Source organism: Halyomorpha halys, unplaced genomic scaffold, assembly GCF_000696795.3.
Source record: "Halyomorpha halys isolate HHAL.00 unplaced genomic scaffold, Hhal_1.1 Scaffold187.1, whole genome shotgun sequence".
Classification (NCBI taxonomy): Eukaryota; Metazoa; Arthropoda; class Insecta; order Hemiptera; family Pentatomidae; genus Halyomorpha; species Halyomorpha halys.
Window position 1 is genome coordinate 665,460 of NW_027113649.1, and position 25,712 is coordinate 691,171.

The window sequence follows — 25,712 nt, forward strand, 5'->3', positions numbered from 1 at the left end:
GGGTCTCAGTGAATAATCTGAGCATTAAACTTAAAAATCCGTTAAGCTGGTTTCTTAAAAATTGTTACATTACCTCCAATGAGCAGGTGACAATCCTAAACACATTACCCTCCTTTTGGCTTCGTCGTAGTCAAGTAATAAATTAGTACACTTTTTAGCCACGCCCCTATAGCCCTTCAGTTGTTGTTGTTGTTCTCAATTCAAGAAAGTTACGATTTATACCTCTTTGCTATTATGTTCTAGACTATTTCGGAAGCTAAAGAACTTAAGGTTTCAAATAATTAAATCTCTGATTTTGAAAAATGTCTGTTTTAATCTATTTATGGCGCTTACGCCATTACACGATTCTAACTTAGTAACTTAGAATTTTAATTTTTCTTACAGAAGTTTGGAAATGTATATTTTATTTATAAATTTATCCTATCCTGTCAAAAATGGATGATATACCTGTAGCTGAAGTAAGTATTTGATCAGAAATTTGAAATTGAATCAAGATTTAATTTGCCATTTGGAATGTCCGAAAAATCCAGTGATTTATCTTTTCTCCAGTTCCTGGCTGTTAATGGATTAACACCTGTCCTTTGAACTATAGTTGATATTCTATTTTTGTCTTTAATTTCTTGATTAGATATTCTTAAATGTTCTCTTATTCAACATTTAAAGTGTATCAAGATTTTAATTTTCTTGTTATAATCTAAGTTTTTCATTTGGAAGCCAATTCTTTTTGATTTAATGACATTCAAGAAAATGGAATATCAGTTTTATTTTGTTGAATGATTTAGATGATAACATAACTATTAGTGGCCCTTATTTAGTTGAACTTTTGTGGTTACAGGGTTTGAACTTAACTTTTATATTCTATTAAAAATTGTTATCTTGTCTTTGTAAGCCTAATCTCACAAAAGTTTTATTTTGAAATGTTCTTGAAAGTCTGTTCTTACATTAGAATTGTTTATTTTCATCCAATTTGTTTTGTTATTAATATATAAGTAACTAAGTATGTTGTATTCTAATAGGATTTACTAATGTAATCTTTGTTTTCCTATTATTACTCAAACTTTTCATGATCTTGGATCACTGTTTCTAACAGTAAGTCATTTAAATGGATTCATATGTTGGTGTACCATATTCATTAATTGTGCTTAGAATTTTTTTAAAAATTTTTAAGAGGCGTGTTGGTCCTGTGGAGGAGGATGAACATAATGATAAGCTTGATTCACATAATGAATGATGAGTGATAAGCAATATAGAATTTATTACTTATGGAATCCTTTACTTTCTGTGTCCGGAGAAAGGGTTACTTACTGTGCTGTGGTCCTTGATTTGATAAATTACATACCTCCTTCTAATTTATATATAATATGTCTAGATGTTGTGCTTTATTTTGCCAATTTCTCTCTTCCACTTGGTGAGCATCTCTGTCTACCTCACCACTCAATCTATTTTATCTTGTACGAGGAGAAGAATCATCCACGGTCAACTATCTCTTATAATTATTTTATCTTGTAGTTTCATCTTTGCATCAATTGCAATCTGCAGTTGCTGACTCTCTACTTCTTCTGGCCAGGTCCTGTATATTATAGTCTTTCCACTTTAATATAGTTAACAATATAAGACAATGCATTTAGCGATTTTATCACAAGAAATGCTTTTAAATTTGAGGTTAGTTCTTCCAAATACAAAGGATTCCATCACTACTTAAGTTGCACAAATTGGGTAGGGTCATAGTATTCATTCTCCCAAACACCTGTTTTCTCCTTAATTAGAAGAAAAAATAATTTTTTTGTTATACTTCATTTAGACAAAATTATTTTTATAAAAGGAAGATGGTCTGGGTGTAGTAAAAAAAAAGTTTAATAATAATTAAACAAGTTTCGCCCCACTTTGTAGGGATTATCAGCGCCAAAAAAACTGTAAAAACCATGCTAAGTGTGAAACGGCTCATAATACATAGTTTAACTACTATTTGAGTTTTACTTTTACCGCACTTGGACCATCTTCCTTCATATATTACACACGGTCAATCAATGATCTTCCAAAATTATTTTTAGTATTCGATTTCCCGTTATACCCATTTTTTAGTAAATAAATTATTTTCTTTGTTGATCTTTTTTTTTTTTATGTATTAAACTTTAAAGTAACACTGACATCTCTTTTAGTAACACTGTACTTCAGATATCCCTACTTTTCATCACTTGAAATTTTATTTAGATAAAAATATTATTTTATTTTACATGAATATAATTTCTAAAATTGAAACAAAAAAAAGTATATATATACATACACACACACATTTATATGGATAGGAGAAATAAAATAACTTTCTAGTTTTTCAATTCATCAAATTAGATTTTCTCATTTTTAATTTCAATAATACTTTTTTATTTAAGTGGAACTTCCATATTGTACTTACAATGCAGTTACCTATATTATCCTCTTTTAGGATGATATTATGTTTGTTCCCAGATGATTGAGTAGTTACTATAAAAACCTGTAAAACCATTTTAACATGCCTGGTTTTTGAAATGCCATAAGTGCTTTCCTCTAGTAAGAGATAGGAGCTAGTAGATAAATAAATTCAACATAGCATCTTGATCTGCTTTAAATGTACAAAATGAAAAGCTGGATTAAGAATCAAATCTAAAAATTACAATGTAAGTTTTTCAATCTAAAAAGTTTTCTTATTCCTTTAGATAGAACATATGTCTGACAGGTATGATAGGCTCAATGTTCTGTTGCTAGTGCGTGTTAGTATGCTTCAGTCAACGCCTGCCACTTCTTGAGGGAGGTAGTCCATCTGGTACCATTGCTTCGACTGAGCAATGGTAAGAATGGTTCCCTTAAAAATTACCTTATTTGTTAGATTGATAGATCCTTGCTCATTAAAGCAATAGGATCTTGCATGCCTGTGAGGCATAGGTTCCTAAAGAGGATGCTGCCTCTCAGGCACTATGTTGTGTTCCGTTAGAGAATATTTTGCTGCATACCCTCCATTTTATCCCCTAAACACTTTTGCTTAGTTGCTCAAAACATATATTAATTCTGTATAGCTCTTCTACACATCATTTAATATTTCTGATCAAAATAACACTGACATTAGTTATATTACTAGGAGACATATTTTCTTACAATATAACAGGAATAAGTCTGAAAGACATGTGTTCCTCATAATGCCAAATAAAAACATATTTCTTCTGTAGGGATAAACATTAGATCTGTCCTTATGCAGATACATGCCGTTTTAATTTTTGAATTGGAAGTTATCTAATAACTCAAAAAGTGATAGTATATTCATTATTGCTGAATTTCCAAGTATGAATTCTCAGTTCCTGAATTTAGTTTGAATTCGTCCTTTAGTATATGCAGAAAAATGGTGCTGACATACTTCTTAGGTTCTTTGGGTGTTATGAAGTTCAAAGTAATTTTCTTAGCTTTACTGCTTTGTTATTTTCAATGATTTGTATGAATGAATCTTAAAGTAAAGTTGTAGAGGATATCTTATGAAAAAGAGTTCACTCTGGAAAAATTTATTTTATTATAGAAAAACTTTTTAAATGTATATTTGCCAAAAGGATGTCAATATGATAAAACCATACTTAGCTTAATGTTGCTGATGACTAAATGGAAAACAAAATTTTTACCCTTAATAAATAGTGTAATTTATATTTTATTGCTATTACAGGTTAAAATTAAAAGTCTAGAATTCTCGGGGAATACACCCTATCCACCTAACAGTGGACTTTTAACTTTAAGATTAAACATGCGAAATGAGGTTCTAAATTTGGAAATTCTTGTCTGCCTTTTCTTCTGTGTAAGGCAATTCTCAAATTTTTATCATTTGGTTGATAAAAACTAGGTAGAAAAATTACAAAACCCCCTTCAGATAAAACAAATAACTACTTCAAAAACAAAAAGTGTGGTCGTTCATCCTCTACACAAGTATCCAAAGGCTAATACTCTTGTCCAACGGAATAGACAAAAAAATAAATAAATAAAAAAACGAACAAAATGTCCTCACTCTATCAAATTTTTTGTTTGTTGAATATTTTATATTTTTTTGCCTAGCTCTTAAATTTATAAAATTGTATGTAATTGGTTTTAATTCTAAAAGAGTCATATTATACTTTTCTCATATACTTGGGTTGAATAAAATTCCTTGAATTCAAGTTTTACATATTTCAATTGCATCTTTCTCCTGAATGCAAAGGGTATTCAAGCCTGTGTATTTTTAATAAATGGAATATGGTCCGGGTTCGGTCAAATTAAACTCAAGTAGTAATATTGTGTACTATTTTTATATTATAAAAAATATTATTTTGTTACACACGATCAATCAAAAATCTTCCATCCTGTGTATTTTTAGTATTAACCACTTTATAATAATTTATGTTTGAGAAGTAATTCATTAAATTAAATTATTAAAATACAAAAAACCATCCCTTCATTGATTTATAAATAGTCCATGACCATTAATAGGATCAATTGGAACCCTAAACATTAACTTCAGGCATAGTTCCATGATTCCATAAAAATGAAATATATCTATTCTTTCTAGTATATAGCATAAGTATACTCATGCTATCTAAGAATGACAATTCTTATTATAACCTTAATCCAATAATGACAAGATATTATTCCAGAACATATATTACATCTTTCTCCTGAATGTAGAAGATATTAATCTAAACTAAGACTTAAATCCTTGTCTGTTGGAGGAAAGTTGATAAATTTGTCATTATTTTGTGCTCATAAAACATTTCTATATTTTTGCTTTTATTAACTAACTAATATGAGACATTTTCTTATAAATATAATTTTTAACTTATCATCGCCTTATACTTTGTACTACGTTGTATTGACAAAACCACTTACAGCTTCCAAATAAATTTCAGTGCCTTCAGTTGAATAATTAAGGATTTAGTATTGTGACAAAGTTGTATCTAGAGAGAACTTTTAATAGGAAATTGTATCTTTGAAACTCTTAAAACTATGGTTATTTAATTAATTTTTTTGTTATAGTCTGGCAAAACTGGTAACCAGTCTCCCAGGCAACCAGTGAAATCCAATGCTGTCGTCAAGTATTCTGCTGTGAACGCACCAGCAACATTTGCTAGATTGCAGTATAATACAGACCTTAAACCTCCGCCCTCAAATTGGCTGAACAGTAGTGGAGAATTGTATGGTCTTAATCATGGCTTTTCTCATTCTTCAGCATTCTCCAGGTAACATTATTTTCAAAGTTAAAAGTTTATTTGAATGTATTGTGTATAGTCACTTGACATAATAACATGAGTGGGTCATTGTCCCAAAATAGAATTTTGTGTAAACCTAAGAATTTCTACGGTTCCTTACTGATGCAGCATCAATGCTACAGACCCTTAAGTGGAAGTGAGAAAAAAAAAACCTGAGGAAACTTGGCAAGAACTTGAAAGCCTGATGAATAGGCACGAGAAGGTCATTCTGTAATGAATCCGGGATACTGAGGCCTTGCTGGAAACAAGAGGGCAGTGGGGAAGGAGGAGGCCTTGGGTCTCCAGTTTGTCTGTGACCTCAGCCTCGATGAAGTAAAGAGGCTTAATAGTACAAGAGCCCGGAGGAAAAAAAGGCAGTTATTTCACCCCAATTTCGGATTACTTAATTGAAAACTATGTATAACTACTAGCCAAAACTAATGAGTCTGCCAAGTATAGGTAGGGGGAATAAAAAATTATGGCTGTTTTAAAACCTTAAAAAACATTTATTTTTCATTCGGAGCTCTATATCTTAAAAACTACCAACAACACTAGAAAATCTAAAAGAACATTATTTAAAGGAGAATAAATTTGCTGAAATATTAGCCTTAATAGATCTATTTATCTTCAATAGTTCCTGAGATATAACTTTTTAAAAAGCAACATTTCTTAAAAATTTATTGAAAGATAAGTAGTTAGTTAATTTATTTTGAGAAATCTATTTCTCAGGAACTATGTGACATATAGATGTCTATTAGCACTCAAATTAAAGCTAGTTTAACGTACTATAAAGTAGTTTATGACCTTTACCTTCGTAGGAATAGTAGTTTTCATGATATTTCCTAAAATAAGTTGATTTATAGTTGTTCGGACAATAAGTTTGAGTTTTAGAAAACTTTATTTCTGAAACCGTAGGACGAACAGATATCTGTCAGCACTGAAATTAAAGCTTGTTAAATTTAATACAAAATAGTTTATAACATTTATCTTTGTAGGAGTAGCAGTTTTTATGATATTTGACAAAATAAATTCTGTTAATTTCTAGTTCTTCATATAAAACGTTTGATTTTTGAAAAAATATATCTCTAGATCCATAAGATGCACATATGTCTGCCAGTACTCAAAATAAGGGAAATTTAACTTACTATAAAGTAGTTAATAAGTAGTTTTTATAATATTCGCATATGAATATAAATTTGGCAAATGAAAGTTTGTAATAACTACAAATCAATTTATTTGAGCGAATTTCATGTAAACTATTATTCCTACGAAGATAAACATCATAAGTTACTTTATAGCTCATTAAACTAGCTATAACTTGAGTGCTAACAGACTTTTGCACGTCAAATGGTTTTTCTAGATATAGTTTTTTCAAAATAAATTCATTAACTACTGATCCTTCAGTATGTTCTGTACAACATTTTTATGAAATATTGCTTTTTAAAAAGCTATATCTCGAGAACTATTGAATGTAAATAGCTCTGTTAAGGCTTACAGTTTAGAAAATTTACTCTACTTTAAATGATATTCTCTTAGATTTTCTATTGTTATGGGTAGTTTTAAAGATATGGAGCTCCGAATGAAAAATTAATTATTTTTAACGTTTTGAAAAAGCTGCAATTTTTTATTCCTCCTACGTATACTTGACAGACTCATAAATTTGACTAGTAATTATATATAGTTTTTATTATTTTAGTAATCAAAAATTGGGGTGAAATAACTGACTTTTTTCTTCTCCTTGACTGTTGTACTATAATAAAGCCACCATTAGGTAAGGATGGATTAGGAGCCACCCACATCACGATCTTAGGGATGCCATTCACGAACTCACTCGAAGAGATCATATCCTCATGTTTTGCTTACAAATAGAGAAGGTGAACAAAATGCAGAGCTCATACTCCAAACGTGCTAGCTATTTTCCAAGCAAAGGAGACTGATGTGGTCCTCTCCAACTCCAAATTGCAAACAGAGAAATCTCTATGGAAACCTGAAGAACCTCAGTAGAACCATTGAATTCCTTATTTTAATCTCTGACCTGGCCATCTAAGAGAAGAGCGGCGAAGAAGAAGATTTTGTTCTTACATTTTGAGCCCTATCTTCTTACTATATAACCATCAGGCACAGTTGAGAACATTCCTTAAGTGGGCACACATACAAATTGATATCTAAGTGTGTAATATTTTTTTTAAATTTTCAAGAAGTAGAGACCTGATTTTTGGCGAGTGATTGTTTAATCACTATAATCAATAATTGTTTATAATTTTTTTAGTGATGACCAAACATGTATTGATTATGCATTTTTAAAACCAACATTTACAGGGGACTGTGTACCATGGGAATCGTAAAGCTGATAAAATTTTAATTTTAAAAGTTGTTCAAAATATTAATTATTAATATTGAATAGCTTTATTTGAAGTACTGTTTAGTCATAAAGTAATTAAGAATTGGTCTGTTGCAAAAATCTTAATCGTTAAATTCATTTTGTTGAAGGAGTTCTTAGGTTTCAGTAATTTTGATTTCCACTTTGTTTTACTCTAATTACTGAATGAAAAAGATAAGTAAAAACACTAAATTTGCATTTTATTTCAATTGAATATGCTTTTTCACTTAGTACATGTATTTGTAGAAAATGGTAAACTGTAATTTTGTTGCAGTTATTTCAGTTCCTACAGGTGACACCTGTGCCATATTTAATAAGACCAATTTTTTTTTTTTTAGCTGAAATTCATATTCCTCTTTAATTTAAACTCAACATAGTTAGAAACAAAAAGGAGATTAAAAAAAAATAATTTGAACTTTTATTGGTATCAAGGGATTAAAATTATTTGTGGTTTCCCTTCTAACTTCTTAAGTCAAGAAATTTTAAGAGATCTTCGACCTTTCTCTGTGCCTTTCTCCTTCCAAAAGGACCCTTTTGATGATTAATTCATTATTTGAATGTGCTATGATAATATTCACTTGCTTCTTAGTCTTCTCCATTTACTTTCCTACTATTTGTAAATATTCCTCCCTATTAGTTTATTTAAAAAGATTATTTGATGGAATATTGGAAAAGTTAAAAAAGTTAAACTATAACCTATCTACTGACATGCATCCATCTATGAACTCCAACAACAATCCCATATATAGAACTATTTTCAGCAGAGTCCTATTTAATGTACAGAGCTAACATAAAAAAGCTAAGATGAGTAAGTCAGTTAAGAGTTTCAAATCCCGAATTAATTAAACTTTACACAGTTTCTATTTTGAAGCCCAGGAAACCTGCATTTTCTATAACCAATTTATTTCTAAAAGCCTATTGCTATGATTAGGGTAATTATTGGTCAGTTCAATTAATTGTTTTTTCTTTTTATCACGGTAGTTTTTTATATTTTTCCTTTTTCTTTATTTATTATGGTTTCATTGATGATGTAGGTTTAAATTAATTAATTTATAAAATTAATGAAGTATTTCATCCGTTCCTCTACCCTATGGAATTCTATTCCCTCCTTTGTTCGTAGTTCTAATACCCTTCCAATCTTCAAATCCTTCGACTACCTTCTGTCCACCCAATCCCGGAAGAATAACAATTGAAAGTTTTAAAAGCTTTATATATTTTCTGCATTTTATGTCTTAGATTTTTGTTTATAATTGTAAATATGTACACTAGCAGACATTATATCTTTTCATTTATTATTTTTTAGTTTAATTGTATTCAATTTTTTATCATTTTTTAAAATTTTTATTTACTATCAGAAGTCATCTTATGTTTTATGATATGACAAGTGGTTTTATTTTATTTGTTTTATCAATATTTTATATATTCTGTTAATTATTGTTGTTTATTTGTATCTTTTTAAATTCATTATATTATTTTATTTTATGACATCTTGTAATTTCATCTCTATTTTGTAATTTACTGTAAGGCTCTAAAGCCTAATTTTGACGCCTGTAAATTATTCTAAATGGATCAATCCCAGAATAAATAAAAATTATTATTATTACTTTTTTTTTTTCTTGGAATGGTCTTAGAAATCAAGCGAATATTGTTACTTTTGGCTTCTCTCTTGTTTTTGTTTTTCCTTTCCTTCTGTTCTTCCCTCATTATCTTTGTGTCTATGTTTTCTTTTTTCTCTCTACCTTTTCCGAATTTCTCTTTCCCACAAGAACCTTGATTTCCTTTAGTCTTTTCCTATATCTTTCTCCGTCCAAACAATCCTAGTCTTTCTGTTTCTTCCTTCATCTACCTGATGTATCCTCCTGAGCTTTAGTATCCTCGGATTTAATGGAATATTGCCTTGTTTTGTCTTTTCAGGGCCATTCTTACCATATGTCCGTGGAATTTCAGTCTCCTGATCTTTGTTTCTGTTTCTAGGTCCTTGGCGTCCTTCTATATTTCCTTATTGGCTCTTAGCCTATTTATTTCCTTTATATTTATATTTCCTTCTTGTATCTTTTTAGGGATGTAGATTCTTCTTAGGATTCTTTATCCCAGCAATTATTCTGGACTGGGGAGTTTTTCCATCCCTTATAATGTTACCGGTTTAATGACTCTGGTGTAGTATCGTATTTTAACTTTTGTGGATAAGTTTTTCTTATTGTATATGTTATTGATTACAAAAGTTAGTTTCTCTAGTTTGGTTATTCTTTCCTTCAGACTTTCTTATTTCGAAACGTTGTTACATATAGTCTCACCCTGGTACTTAAATTTGTTTATTATTTTTATTGGTCCATATTTGATTTCTACGTAGTCATTGATTCTGTTTATTCGTATGAGATTTTTGTAGACCTATTTTTTTAACTATTCCTGTCAGTGTGTTTATTTGGTTAATCGCCTCTTCCTCCGTTTCTGCTAAAAGGGCAAGATCATCTGTGTAGGCAAGGCACCTTACTTTGAGTAATGAATGAAGTATTATTATTTAAAGTTATTGTTTTTATGAGTCAGTGTACAGTTATGATAAACTAGACACACGTGGGTGAAACAAAATTATTTATACATGTATGATTTGTACAAAATTATAAATCTTTAACAAATAAATTCAATTCTATAATGAACAATGAATTTAATTTATTTTTGTTTTACTTAAAGTTTCAGGATGGCCAATATGTTTCCCGATTGTGTGGGAGAAGTTGATGTCGTTTCTGATGCCGAAAACATAAAAAAACTACTAAAAATTCCTTATAGTACCATGCCTGTGAGTACAGTAAAATAGTTTTTATTTGTTTATTTTATTGATATGTCCAATTATATAATTTTTCTTATCAAGATTTATTTGTCTTTAGGTAAGTATGATGGTTCATCGAATCGAAAATACGTTACTGATTGATGAATTTGATATTCACAAGCACTTATTGAGTAAAGCGGAATCAGATTGGGGATGGCTTAAAAAGTTTTTTTGTGACCAGATTCTTCAAACGTTGAAGGTAGATATTGGTTCATTTCTTATGAAATGTTCGTTTTTATTATTTCTGAAATTCAAAGTGGGATTAGGGGACTTATGTTGTTTATTACGTTTATGTTCGCAGACTACTATGAATTGTTTTAATCCTCTTTTTTGATAATATTTATTATAATTCTAATTGATTACACATTGTTTAGTATATCATAAAATATGACCACATAAACATGCGATTTTCGATTAATATTTTTTATGAGTTGGCTTGGACACTTGCCAGCCAAGCAACCAGAAACATTACCGCAGCATTGTTGTGTTGTAACAGACATATCATTCACCAGTGGTTTGACAAGCAGTGGTTTTTTTGAAGTGAAGTAGATTTGGGTAACCAACCCATAGGAAGACCTCCACCAACAATTGACGACGATGAACTTTGGAGAAAAACCAGTACCAAACAGGACTTGCAGCACAACTAAATACAAGTGTGTCAACAGATTTTTAACTCTTAATGACCATTGGTATAGTAAAAAAGGTAGATCTACGGATACCTCATGAGCTTAATGAAGCGCCAGCAACTGAAGAGTTATGAGACATGCGTTTCACTGCTTACATGGCAAAAAAACGAGCCTTTTCTCAAAAGGATAATCACGTGTGATAAAAATTGAATTGTATTTGACAACAGGCGTCGGTTAGGTCAGTGGTTAAATATCGACAAAAGACTGGGACACATGCCAAAACCAAATTTGCATCCCAAAAAATTATTGTTTCCTGTGTGGTGGGTAATGGTAGGAATAATTCATTTCTCCTTCTTACCCAGAGATAAAATTATCCCATCCGGATTGTACTGCAGTGATATTGGCATAATGCATGAAAAACTTGTCAAAAAACAACCTGCATTGATAAACTGAAAGGGACCTATAGTCATACATGATAACACCTGATCTCATGTTTCATGAATGACAGTGAAGAAGCTAAGGAAGCTGTGTTAAGAAGTCCTTCCACACTCACCTTATTTATGAGACTTAAAATTTTTGATAATGATTCTCCGGTCATTAATTAGGTCAGGAAAACACATTTCCTGACTTAATTTCTTCACAAAACTCAGAATTTTTCATTTTCATTTCTTATAGATTATCTAATTTATTTCTTTTAGTAATAAAATAAAGAAGGAGAAAAAAAATGTATTTATTAAATTGTTGATATGGTCTAAATACTATCATTTATGCATGTCAAGGTCTGGGGCCTTATTATGCTGAGTCATCCAAACATTGAAACTGTTTGTTAAACAAACAACAGTGATGTCGAAGAAAACAGCTTGGCATTTTAGTTTTGACTAGTGTACACTTTTGTTGTCGGTTGAGTATTCATACTGATTGCTTGGATTTAATGGAATATAATCTTCGAATCAAAGGTTTTTTAATAATAATAATGTCTTTATTTATATATTACAGTAAATTATTTAATCTTTAAAAAAATATTATATTTTTATACTATATTTACCTACTGAAAGATTGAAGATTAGTACCTATTGATCAGAAGCGTACCGAATGTTGAGGCTAAAGTGTACTCAATGGTGTGTTTCTAAGAAAAGAGATGACAGAATTTCTGACCTCTTCTTTTTTTTTCTATCTTTTTGTTATAATGAGGAGAAAGGTGGTAAAATAGGTTTGGAGATTTTCAAAAGTTTTTTTAATCAATAAATTTTGAAATCTAAAATCTTTAATGTTGAAAATTTTAAAAAAAGTTTGGTTTGAGACATTGAAGAAAACATACCAACATATTTTTCAGTTTTCAAATCTATCCAACAGTTTGATCAGAACCAGAAATTATTGGTACCTGAGTATTACTCCCTTCTTGAAGACTTGGGTTAAGAATTAGGAGCAAGTTACACTGTTCAACGTGTGAATTTATCTTAAAGACTTGAGTCCTCTAAGTAGTGTAATAGCTGAAAAATATTTTTTTTTTTACTGTAGCATCAAAATGGCTCTAGGAATTTTGAAGAAACTTTTTTAAAGTCTTTTTTAATTTTCCAGGTATGTAACTATTACAACAAATTTTTCTTATAGAGAATATATGTTAATTGTATGAAAATGAAAAACAATATTTTATTAGAAGTATTGCTCATTATTAGCTGTGTATTTTACCTTTCTGAGTTCCTCCCTTAAGGTAAGGTTTCTACCATTTCTGTAAGATGTAAAGCACTGCTCAGTAAGTGCTTGTTCCATCGATAAGTTAGTAATAATCGAATGGAGACAAGTCTGGTGAGTAAGTCGCATACAAAAGTATTTCCTATCGAAACGCCTCAATAATTTACTTGAATGGTTTTGTGGTTCTTTATTATGAAGTAAATTCACTCTTTGTTTCCTATTTTGATATTCTGGTCGTTTTTCACACAAAGTTTGATTTAAATAGATCATTTGTTGGTGCTAGCGTTCAGTATATTCAGTCCTATCCTGATATTTCATTTGCAATATAATTTATAATGAGGTGTTGATAGTTGGCCGGAGATTGATATGAGGAGATGGTCGAGGGTGCAGTCAGCAAAGATACATTAATAAGCAAAACTTGTTTATTTGTGCTGATATTGTGACCTAAATTTCAGGCCTTCTTCAGGGCTAAAAATCAAAAATGTGATAACCTTAATTTAGAGAAACATTAAAATAATTATAAACAAACTTGGATATATACACAGCAATAAAGTAAGTAGTAGTTGATACTAATAAAAGAAAAAAGATTGTATCATATATACATATATCATTATCTTTTATGCTGATTTAAATTGATTTTCATTAATTTTAGACACTACTTACATATTTTATTATGTTAATTCAATTACTCATCATTTACATTTTCTTCTGCACCTTTCAGTATGTTTATTTCTTTATTTACTTGAACACTCCTTGTGTTTTAATATTTTTTTATGATTTATTTTATATAATTCTTGCCTCTACAATATTATATTTTATCTTCTATTAGGATTAATTACTATCTACTTAATTTATTGTTATGTATATTTCCAAGTTTGTTTATTATTTTATTTATATGTTTCTCTGAATTAAGGTTGTTGTTTTGTTTTTCAGCCCTGATGAAGACCTGAAATTCAGGTCGAAACGTCGGCAGAAATAAATAAGATTTGTTCTGACCATCTTTTCCTCACGCAATATAATTTAATTGTAATGTGATAAATTAGAGCACAATTTTAATTTCATTTGTTTTAAATAATTTTTTTTTTATTATTGTTTATTTTTAGAACAAAAGCCTTCTCTTCAAGAATAATACTCGTAATGCTCTACAAGAACAATCTCTGGTATCCAAGTTCCTTCATTACAGCCTAGCCGAACCTCAAGATAATGTGGTAGCTCAAAGTCATACGGACAGCTTTCCACTTACGATGGTAAATATTGTTAGGTATTAAAGTGGAGTATTTGAGATTTCATTTTAGTATTAAAATGAATAATAAAATTACTTTGTAATTTAGAGAGGGCCTGCTTTGCCAGAACCTCGATTGGAAGAAGGTCTACCAGATCCGGAGGCCCCTTTTGATCGTAAATTTACAAGAAATGTAGTGTGGACATTTGAGGATATTCAGATGCTCTTAGGTACAGATTTGCCTATTTTTGGAGGTTCAACAAGGCCCTGTATCTCCTTACGGCTTAGGTAAAAGTTACTAACGTATAAATATGGTTTTAATGGTAATTTTATGTATTATGATAGTCTAAAAAAAAATGCTTTAATTAAAAGTTTATACATTTTGGTTTTTATTAAGATGTTTAGGTGTAAAATAAACTTCCTTTAGAATATTGTAAATAGTCTATATTTGTTTGTGCAATGTTTCAGGTTTCCCCATCTTTAAATATTAATATTCCTTCAATTATAATGATTAATTTAACATTATCAACAATTTTTTATGTATACAATTAAAACATTACAATTAATTTTACCTCATTTGTTAATCACATTATTTCTTTTTTGAAATTTTGTTATATAATCACATTAATCAAAAACTTTAACATAACATTGTTTAAACAATGTCGTTCACTAATGATACATTCATCTGTTCCTTTAGCTCTAATCAATCTTAAGTTATACTTGGCATTATCTCTTTGGACATATCAATATACCTGTATGCTGTTTGTCTACCTCCCCATCCAACACAAGCAAGAGCAATTTTTTTATCTAGTACACCATTTGGCCCAAGAAGATTCATGGAGTAGTTAAAAACCATGTCATGGTTGTAATTTACTGACACCTGGCAGTTTATAGTATGAAAAAATGGCTTTGAAGAGGAATCTGTACACGATTTTTCAATGATGTTATCAGGAATCAGACTTCAATATCAGTTGTCTTGTCAACTGAAACTCATGAATATTTCAACTGAAGGCTTTGGAGAAGAAGAAAATAAAAAGATTTATACAGATTAAAGGGAAGGGGAATCAGAACTTCAATGAATTCAAAGAATAATTAAATTACTGGAAATATCAGGTTAGGTTTCATTTTTGGAATTAATAACTGTAGAGAGGAAAATACAACTGATTCTGATAAATTTTATGAATCATTAAGGCAGTTGCATTGGGCTAATAGGCTAATATAGAGGAATTTCTGCAGATAATTTTATGATATTTTATTTCACGTACCCATCCTTATTCAAGTTCTGACATGAATAAATAGAAAAACTGAGAAAGGTGACCATGAGAAAGGTGGAGAAAGGTCCAATTTGTAGAACTTAGGTAAATATGTAAATTAAATGAAATATATAAATTCAAATCCCAAATGTTTCAAAATTTAAAAAGGGAATTGGTACATGTTGATATCCAGAGATCAAATTTTTTTGCCGTATAAATAAAAAATGTACAGAATTGTGCTATAAAACCCAAAATGTGTATTAAACAGCCAAATCCTGCAATAATCAACTAGATTGTTTAATTTATAATATTGATAATTAAAGCTTAGCGAACCTGAAGGTCCGATGCCGATACCACCAATCTTTCGCTACATATATCTCGCCAGTGACACCTTTCCAAACCCAAATTTACTAAATCAGTCTTAACGCAATCCTCCCATCTATGTGTCAGTCTACCCCTTGGACATTTATCTGTTGGCTCAGTGTTTATTATCATTCATTCATTACTTAGTTCCACAACCTTACATGCCTATCTAATTTGCTGCAGAGATAACTTGAATTATATTTACTGAGTGCAGTTCCCTTAACTCAGCATTGTGTAGCCTTCTCTATTTTCCCATTACCTCTTCCTTTTCCAGTTCGAATATTCCACAACCATAAGGTGCTATTCTTCCCTTAATGTAAGAGGCCACATTTAAATTTATATTAGGGGTATTCATGATGTGTTAAATCTAAAATGTTTTACCATGTTAAATGTTATAAGTATAGGATTGTGAGCAGCCCTATTTAAAGTCATGTGCGGATTTTATGAGCAACTTGTTTTATAACCTTTCCTCCCAAAACTTGTTGTTATTGTATACTCTTAAGTTTTGATTAAAGTAATTTATTACAAAATGCCTAAATTGAGAGAAAATTGGAAGTTGTGTGAAAGTTAGGCTATTGAATGCCTTGTTGATCTTCTAACTTAAAGAACCAAGATGAGCTAATTGACAACTGTCATTACATTATTATTATTGTCATCCATTGCTTTATTATTTATAAAAACACCCAAAACAATACTAATAAAATCAAAACACAAACTACGAGCAAGCACCCTAACATGACAACAAACAAAATGGTGATGAGTTCAGCTGGTCATTCTCCATTTAACAGACTCTCAACCATGTTGTATGTTATATCGTTTTAACATAGTAAAAGAAGGAATTATTTTTTCATATAAAATGAGTTTTCCATTTAACACACTTTAACATATCAAACTAAAGATCATGAATACCTCTATTGTAGGAAGATAGTCCGGGTGGCAGTCAGTAAAGGTACAAAGTAGTGTTTTTGTTTTACTATTTTGGTACCTTTATTGACCGCCACTCAGAAAGTTTACTGAAACTTGTTTGAATTAACTTAAGCTCCACTAAATATTTTTATTTTTGCAAACATACCTAAAAAACTAAACTACTCTGTTAAAAAACTTAAAGTTTTTGCCCTTAATTGAAGAGCTATAAGAAAAATTATTGTATTAAATGATTTTATATTCCTAATATTTAGGCTGGAATTTCATAGTTAAACTTAAAACTTACTACTTTAATTTTAACTTTTAGAAAAAAATATGTAGAGCTACTTTGTAGAAAAGAGTATTTAAAATCCTTTTTTTAGTTTCATAAAACTTATTCTTCCGATTAGCTTTTTAATTGTGTATTTTCATTTGAATATGCCATTAATCAAATAACTAAAAAGTAATTAGATAATGTAGATATACTTTTAAAAAGTTTGATTAAAAATGTATAAATATATTCAAGTTGATTAGACCAATTGTTTTTGTTTAATTTTCATTTTAAATAATATGAAATGAATTGAAATATGAAATAGCCTTTTACTTATGTAATAAATTAAAATCATACAAATTACAATATAAGCATTTAAAGAAGATAGAGAGAAAAAAATATTATCAATAATAATAAAAATAATATAATTTGGTAATATAACACAACAATAAAAAAAAAATTGAAATTCCCATTGGTTATAACAAAGTCAGACAGATGAATAAAGAACTAGAGGTGGACTTCAAATCCAGATTAAAAACAATAACCCTGAACATTATTTATACTAAGCTTATTCTAGGAAGACTTTCATAGTTACCTGAAACCCCTAGTTAATAATTATCCAAGAATTTTCTTAACTAGTTTATTTGTTCTTTTTTAAGGTTGGATTTAACTCTTCATATGTTAATAAATGCATCAATTTACCTTAATTACCCATTACCTTAAATTACCCAATTTTAAACAATTGATAAAATAAGGGGAAAAATATCATGAGAGAGTTCTGGAAAATAAATAACACAGGAGGAACGTAGGAATGTAGGAACTAAGAAAAACCACATAAAAGTGAGCTGCCTAGCCTTTGCAGATGATTTAGCTCTCCTAGCGGAAGCGGAGGAAGATGCAATTAGTCAAATAAATAACTTGAAAGAAATAGCAGAAAAAGCAGGCCTACAAGTCTCCTACGAAAAGACAGAATTTATGATAACGGTAAAAACTACGGCAAAAAAGTAATAGAGACGAAATATGGACGGATAAGAGCGACAAAGAAATTTAAATATCCGGGAGAGATAGTATGCAATAATAGTTTGGAGAAAGAGAGCATAAAGGAGAAAATCATGAAGCTGGAAAGGCTAAACCTTACAACAGGCAATATTTACAATAAGAAGAACATATTGTCTAATGCAAAAATAAGACGTTACAATACGGTCATAAAACCAGTAATTTTATACGGAATGGAGACAACATGTATATCTAGCCTGGAAAAATTACTGAAAATAGAGAGAGATTTGATCCTTCTCCTAAGGAGAATCTATAGGCCCAAGAAAACACAGGAAGGCTACAGGTTAAGATCCAACCAGGAAATATACAAGGAGATAAATGACCTGGAAACCAAAATAAGAATCAGAAGATTCTATGGGCAACTGATGAGAATGGACCAAAGCAGACTAAATAAGAAACTCTTTGACAGAATCCATGAATGTAAAAGCGTAGGAGGATATGTGAAGCAAATGAGAGGAGACAAAGAAATTGAAAATAACAGACAGGGACTGCCTGGTCGGAAAAGAGGAAGCAAAGGCACGCAGAAATTATTAGAAGATACTGGGAGAGAAGAAGAGAAAAAGTGAGAAGGAAAAAGTAATGATATTCGCGTGGTATTGAAAGGCCATTGCATGGAAAAAAGAAAAAAAAAAGGGGGGGGGAATAATAAAATTAGTGAATAAATATTGGTATACATATATAGGGAGATGGTCAGGGTTGCGGTCTCTTTTGACCGCAACCCTGACCATCTCCCTATATATCAATTTTTACGGTCAACTATACATACATATATATTGGTATACATACATCGTAGAATATGATAAATTTAGTTTTAGTATTAAATATCATGGGACAAAAATCAAAATTTGGCATGAAAAGAGAAAAAACTCAAAATGTACAAATATCTGAAGAAACTAAAAAAAAAGTGAAGTATAAAATTAGTATTATTTAATGTCTTTTCTATGATTCAAATTTCTGTCTAGTTTGATGGGATTTGAAGCTTGGAAACAAAAGATGCAATTGCATGTAAATCCAATCTCTAGTGATATCTTTGTTAGTAAAAAATATGTATTTACCTGAAAATCCGAGCCCTAATGTCATATCTAGTAATAAATGTTTATTTTGAATGAATTATTGCTTTCATTACTTATTAATATTTTTATTTATTAACCATTTATAATTATGTTAGGGATGCGACTAAGCCTATTAGTGTACTTACCGGCATTGACTATTGGCTGGATAATCTGATGTCGAACGTCCCAGAAGTTGTGATGTGCTATCATTTAGACGGTATTGTTCAGAAGTATGAGTTGATTAAAACAGAAGACCTTCCACAGTTACCTGAGTCGAAATTCTCTCCTAAGGTTATACGTGATGTTGCGCAGAACATTCTGTCTTTCCTCAAAGCTAATGCCACTAAAGCTGGCCATACTTATTGGCTGTTTAAAGGTAAGTAGTAGTGGTTCACATAAATAAATTATGTTTGACAGTCTCATAATATTTTTTTTATTCACTTGTACTATTAGAAGTAGCTACTGGTGTCTGATAGCATATTCATCAGATGGTGTGATTCTATGCATTCTATGCGTCTTGAAGTAGTTTCAACACAAAAACGTCAATTACCTACAGACTGAACTGTTAATTTTGTAGGAACGATCACAATGGGGAGAAGAAGTGAAAACAAAAGGGAGGGGCGTGTTAGGGCTGCTTTCTGTCTGCATTATAGCAGAGAGTTATCATATCTTTCTCTCCTTCAGATAGAAAGTGAACCCAAAAAGAGAGGAATTGACAACGGTTGTACAGTCCAATGGTCTGTAGTTCAAGGTTTTGTGGGAAGTTCAGATGGGAGGATATCATTTTACTACTTATTAGCCAAGGGTGCGCCATCTATTAGTGCAAGTATAAATAGCACCGGTGTCAGCTATGAAGAACAGGAGACAACTCTTACCAGATGGAACTTTAACTCGGACTTGTTGGGACCTGCAGACTCCACAGGGAGCTCTCCTCACTAATGGATTAAAGATGGCAGGCTAGAAGGAGCTCGGAGTGTGACAAGGATAGCACCCAGTATGGAGGCCGACACCCCCATCAGCAGCTGAACATTATATATCAGCTGACCCATCCCATATCAAGCCCAGAATAGCAGCACAGATTAGAGTGTTTTGACCAGACTGTCCATATTCCAGTTTTTCGGTGGAGCAATGCCTGAATCAATTTAGAGTAACCCATTTCGGAAGGGGGTCAATTCAACATAAAAGGAAGGTTGGAAACTATAGAATATATTAAAGAAATGAGTTGAACTAAATTATAGAGAGGGGATTAAGCCAAAGATAGTATATAATTGTTACTTTGTTAAAAGAATTTAGATGGTGGAAAATATTGATGCGATGAGACTATATATTGATGAGAGTGAGAATCACCATTTGTACTTAGTCAGAGAAAGTAGACAATGATTTGCTTACGTGCTGTGAGCCCCATATGAGATGGGTCATCTGGTATGTGCCCGGGTGCTGGAGTTCCGGCCTCCGGGCTGTGTGCCCCCTAGCCCCACGCTCTGTTCCTTTCTCTAACCTGGCATCTCTAGTCTTCGAAGGCTGGATACTGAATGAGGCCAGAGGTTCCTGTAGAGTATTCAGGCTCCAACTTGTTAGGGATTAGACCCATAATGTAGCAGTTACCCTGTTTTTTACCATAGATGGTAATTGTAGATTATTGGATCTTTCACCCAATTAAAGAGACTCCCCTTCTTATTTCCCCCAAAACCTGAAATGACAGGCATTTGGACTGACCAAAGAGAACGAGCATGTATTTTTATCTCAAAATGGTTACACATCTCAGTAACAACAGAAATTATTTCTCAATCATCTAAATTTAATTTGACTACACTAACATTATATTTTTGGCTCTACCCCTCTCTACAAGTTATTATCTTTTATTTATCAATATATTTCAAATCTGTTCAATCTCTCTTCTGTTCAACTAGACCCCTTCTGTAATGGATAAACTCAAGATTTTGCTCAGGTATGACTCCCCATAAATTTTAGGGAATGCTTGGGCAAAACAACACCCTTGTCGCTCTGGGTTATGTTGAAGTTAATAGGAGTCTCCGACATTGTGAAAATGGACAAAAAGCAACCAGTGATTGGTTCCTATTTCCTATCTGCATTCGGTGCCCATTAAACCCTACTTTTTTAGCTTCACTTTTCTCGGGAGCTTACCCTCTTCATTACACTTCTTTCTCCAAGATTTTATTCATCATTGATAGATTGAATCAGTATATCCTCTTAGCAATACATAGGAGGTATGTGTTCATCAGTTTGAATCATCTCTTTTACCTTCTGTACGGCAATCTATTGGGTTGTTTAACATGTCATATCAGTTTTAACAGGATTTAGTAAAAAGTAGGTTTGTAACTCAAGTTACAAGCCTGCCTTCTACGCCACAACCCCTGATGAAGACCTGAAACTCAGGTCAAAACGTCGGCATAAAATAAATAAATATGGTTTTGTTTATTTATGTTGTTCTTTGCTGACCGCACCCCCCAACAAACTTCTCCAAGCATTAATCTACGGTCAACTATCTACACCTCATTATTCCTTCCATTGACTACCACACAGAAACCAATTATTTTCTTAGATGCAAATTTTGTTTTGATAAATTTCGGTCTTTTCTCGATACTTAACCACTGACCTGACCAACGCCTGTTGTCATATACAATCCACTTATCACACATGATTATCCTTTTGAGAAAAGGCTTGTTTTTGCCAAGTAAGTAGTGAAACGCATTTGTCATAATTCTTCAGCTGCTACCACTCATTAAGCTCATGAGGCACCCATAGATCTGCCCGTTTTATTTTACCAATTGTCTTTAAGTGTTGAGAAACTGTTGATACACTTGTGCTACAAGTCCTTTTTCCTGTTTGATGAGGGTTTTCTTTACCTTTCTTCTTTTCTTTCTAAGTTCATCGTCATCAATTACTGGTACAGGTTTTCCTTTGTGGTGTTTGTCCAAATCTGTATCACCAGCCAAAAGTATTTTAAACCATGGCCAATAGTCTCTTGGTTACAACAACCTTCCCCAATGCCGTGGTAATGTTTCTTGCTGCTTGGAATATTACTCAAAAATTGCTTTTTTCCATGGTCATATTTTATGGCATACTAAATAATGTGTAATTCATTAGAATGATAGTAAATATTATCATAAAAGAGAGGATTAATTGCAGCTCATTATAATCTGAAAACATAAACGTAGTAAACATCAGACATTCAATAATCCCACTTTGAATTTCTGAATTAATAAAAATGGGTCATTTCTTATCCAGAATGTTAAGTTCTAGTTGTAGATACATTTAGCATGTATCTGTAATAACTTCTGAGACAAATTTTGGTGAGAATCCTTCTTAGAAACAATCTAGATCTCACTTCTTTTGTGCCAAGTTTTGAATTTTCGTTTAATTTCATATACTTATTTTTTAAAGTTCAAACACTTATTCTTATTAATTAGTAGGGAGTTTCTTTATTAAACCCCTAAATTTTATCCCTAGTTTGTGAAATCAGTTCGTTCATTATTTTCACAGGTAAAAATGAAGACGCTGTAAAGCTTTATGACTTGACATCTCTCTGTTCGGACTCTTTAGAAGAAAAAGATCAAAATCCTTTTACTGTTCCTGTTGGAATGCTACTCTATAGAGTTGCTCGGAACTTGCTCGCTTCAAGGGAGAACTCAATATTTCAGATAGCCACGATACGAATGCTACTTAAAAACTGTCTCTCGCTTTTGTCGAAAGAGAAATATCCCGAGGTATTGAAATCATTGCTTGGTTTTCTCTTTTTATGGTTATGCCATTTTACAAAAAAAAAATAAATAAATAAAAAAATACGAAATTATCAATTGATTAGTTTTTAAATAATATATAAGTGTTATTTCAGATTGTTTTGTCAGCACATTACATGCTCTCTGATGTTTATATACCTTGTGAAACTGACCCATCTTGTCCTCATTTGGAAGATATCCCTTCTCCTCCTGAGCAGTCTGAAGAAGAAGCAGAATGCTGTCCTAGTAATTCAGTTGCGGTTACATCCCTCTGCGTTTCAATGTATAAATCTGTTTCGTCTGGTATGTAATAATATTATTCATTAAGATTATTCTTTTTAAGATTATTAAATCATAATTATATTATTAAATTAAATTATTTATAATAATTAACCCCTTAACTTGTACGCTCGAGTTAATTCGAGTGTGTTAAACTGGCCAAACTGTGTATACTCAAGATAATTTGAGCAGTGTATTTTATATGCTGCTATAATTTTTACACTCAAATATTAACAATGATTTATTCTCTGTAATAATCCTCTATTTATCGCTTTAGCTTATGTTTACATTAAATTAATTAACACATTATTACATATTATTATTACATTATTAAATTAAAATTTTGATTATTTTTGTATTTTTTTGCCAGGACAATGTTCTAAATTGTATTTTTTTACATACAATAAATTGATTTTTTTTTCTAAAAACTGTGTTAAGGGGTTAACTTTTTTTACATATTATTATTTACGCTGTTTAGTCTATTCTTGATAATACAAATTTTAGGAATGAAAAAATATGTTGTAAAAAGCACTTTTATTGCCTTTTACATTTTGTGAAAATGTATATTGAATTATTGGATTTCTCCTGGCCTCACTGTATTATTAAAATGCTTAGTACTGAATGAGTTAAATATAATAACAATTTAGATTTTTTTAAAGTAAATTGTTTAGTATTAATAAATGGAAGATAAGTCCGGGTATGGTCAAATAAAAACTCAAATAGTGACTAAACTATTAATATTGAGCCAACATTTCGCCCCATGTTGCAAGGCTTCATCAGGGCTAAAAGATGTAAACACTTCAATGATGTTTACTAAAGTAAAAAAGTAAATGAAAAATTAAAAGAGTATACAATTAAATAAGAATAATAAAAGGCTATAAACAATAAATGAAAACAGAAATAATAACAGGCAAAAAGAATAAGTAAAAAAGCAAGTACAAACTAAGAGATGGAAAGAGGGGGATGAGAATAAAGGAAGAAAGTGAACGAGACAGATAATGTACAATTCAGACAGAAAGTCAGAGCCAAAGTGAACCGTTTTGATAGGATGTATTTAGAAGAGTGGGGATTGGCAGTTTGTTTGTTTGTTTGGTTGTTTAGTGGCGCCAAACTTCATTGGTCATCAACGCCATTTATATTTTATTTAATTTTGCTAATATTCGTTAAATTTTATTTATTTTTAATTTTTTAATTTTTTTATTTATTTATTTATTTTTTTCTTCCGATCAAGTTATATTTTTGTCAGTAAATTTTGTGATTTTAAAAACTGGAACACCAATTCTATTGCCTTATCATCGTCTCCAATGGTTTTTGAGATATCTTGGCTTAGTCCCAAGCTATTGAGGTGTGGTGTAAAATATGGGCATCTTTGTAAAACATGGCTTATTGTTAAATTGTTATTGCAATACTGGCAGTTCGGAGGTGTTTCTTTTGATATAAGATAGGAGTGGGTGAGCCTCGTATGACCTATTCTCAGCCTAGTCAGTACAACTTCCTCTCTACGGCATTTGCGACTGGAGGTACCCCAGGGCTTGACATCCTTCTTAATAATTTTTAATTTGCTCATTGGGCTTTCGTTCCACATAGATTGCCATTGATCTTTGACTTCCTTTACAAGAGGATTGGGATTACAAGGGGATTGGCAGTTAAAGTACGTTTACATTTGAAAATAATCCATCTTCCATTTATTATTACACACAGTCAATCAGCGGTCTTCCAGTAAATATTTTGTATTGTAAATTTTTTATATCACTATTTGCTTTGATAGTCATGCAACTTTAATTTAATTTTTTTCTTATTTATCAAATATTTATAATTCTATACTCATTCTGTACAGAAAGCAAGTATCAACCTCCTCCACCTATTGTTGGCACCGTTGAAGAAAGATGCATTTCAGCTCTGCAGCATGTCCTTGAAGGTTTAGATTGCCTTCAATATTTTAAAGTCAACCATGATGTAAGTAATAAATTATTAAATACATTGCACCCTCTGAATAAAAAGACTGCCAAGTAGTGTATATAATATTCTCTAATTAGACCCGTCCTTGAATTATAAGTCTTTTAAAATTTGAATGGAGTGGTTAATTAGAATCTTTATACTCTGGTTTGAGTCCTGTTGTGGGATTTATGGGTTTCAAAATATGCTAAAACCAAATCTGAATTGCGTTTTCTTGAAGAAACTTTTGTCAGTCTACTATGTGTAGGAAGTGACTTTTAGTTTTTGTAATTTTTTACTCATTTAATGCAATCAATAATCTTTTGTTCTCTTATTCTAATAATAAAAAAAAAAATTAAATATATTTAGAGCAAAGTTAGTATATTATTATATAAACAATTTCTGAAAATATTGTTTTTCTCGGCTCATTGTTAAGAACCCTCTGACAACATGTGTCCAATATTTTTTTACCAAGTATCGCCAAAAAAAGTTTCATTGAAATTAGCCCCCCTTGTTAGTTAAGGAGTCATTGTGCTTATAGGATAAAAAGTTTGGAGATCCCTGGTTTTGAAAATAAGCCTAGAAGTTGAGAAAAGATGCTGGCCACATCATCGCCTAGTATTGACTATTGCCCAAGAAAGAAATCTTGGTCTTTTAATAATCCCAAGACCATTATGGTTCATGTTGGTACAGATTTAGGTTTTATAAAATTTAAATATTGATTTAAAATTAAGGTGCCAGTAAGAAATTAAAAAATCATTCGGCTAGAACTGCCAATTTGGCAAGTCTGATGGAAATAATCCAAATGTGAATAAATTTAAACAAATTTGTTTTAAAGAATTGGAATCTTTTTGTATTTAAATTCAAGAAAGATATTCTTAATCA

General features: G+C 30.9%; 1 protein-coding gene across 2 annotated transcripts in view; it reads left to right on the forward strand.

Moving 5' to 3' along the window:
- The first annotated feature begins 262 nt into the window (after nucleotides 1-262).
- LOC106679260 (erythroid differentiation-related factor 1) overlaps nucleotides 263-25,712 on the forward strand; it is a 72,229-nt gene continuing 46,779 nt past the window's right edge. The window contains exons 1-11 of one of the 2 annotated variants that reach the window (XM_014418314.2): nucleotides 263-304; nucleotides 385-458; nucleotides 5,020-5,222; nucleotides 10,300-10,405; nucleotides 10,494-10,634; nucleotides 13,857-14,000; nucleotides 14,085-14,263; nucleotides 18,990-19,249; nucleotides 22,378-22,601; nucleotides 22,730-22,916; nucleotides 24,730-24,848. In XM_014418314.2, the coding sequence (XP_014273800.1) occupies nucleotides 435-458; nucleotides 5,020-5,222; nucleotides 10,300-10,405; nucleotides 10,494-10,634; nucleotides 13,857-14,000; nucleotides 14,085-14,263; nucleotides 18,990-19,249; nucleotides 22,378-22,601; nucleotides 22,730-22,916; nucleotides 24,730-24,848 (1,587 nt within the window). In that variant the 5' untranslated portion in view covers nucleotides 263-304; nucleotides 385-434. Of the gene's footprint in view, nucleotides 305-384; nucleotides 459-2,807; nucleotides 2,826-5,019; nucleotides 5,223-10,299; nucleotides 10,406-10,493; nucleotides 10,635-13,856; nucleotides 14,001-14,084; nucleotides 14,264-18,989; nucleotides 19,250-22,377; nucleotides 22,602-22,729; nucleotides 22,917-24,729; nucleotides 24,849-25,712 lie in introns of those variants that run through there. The other variant, XM_067051052.1, reaches the window with a different exon arrangement.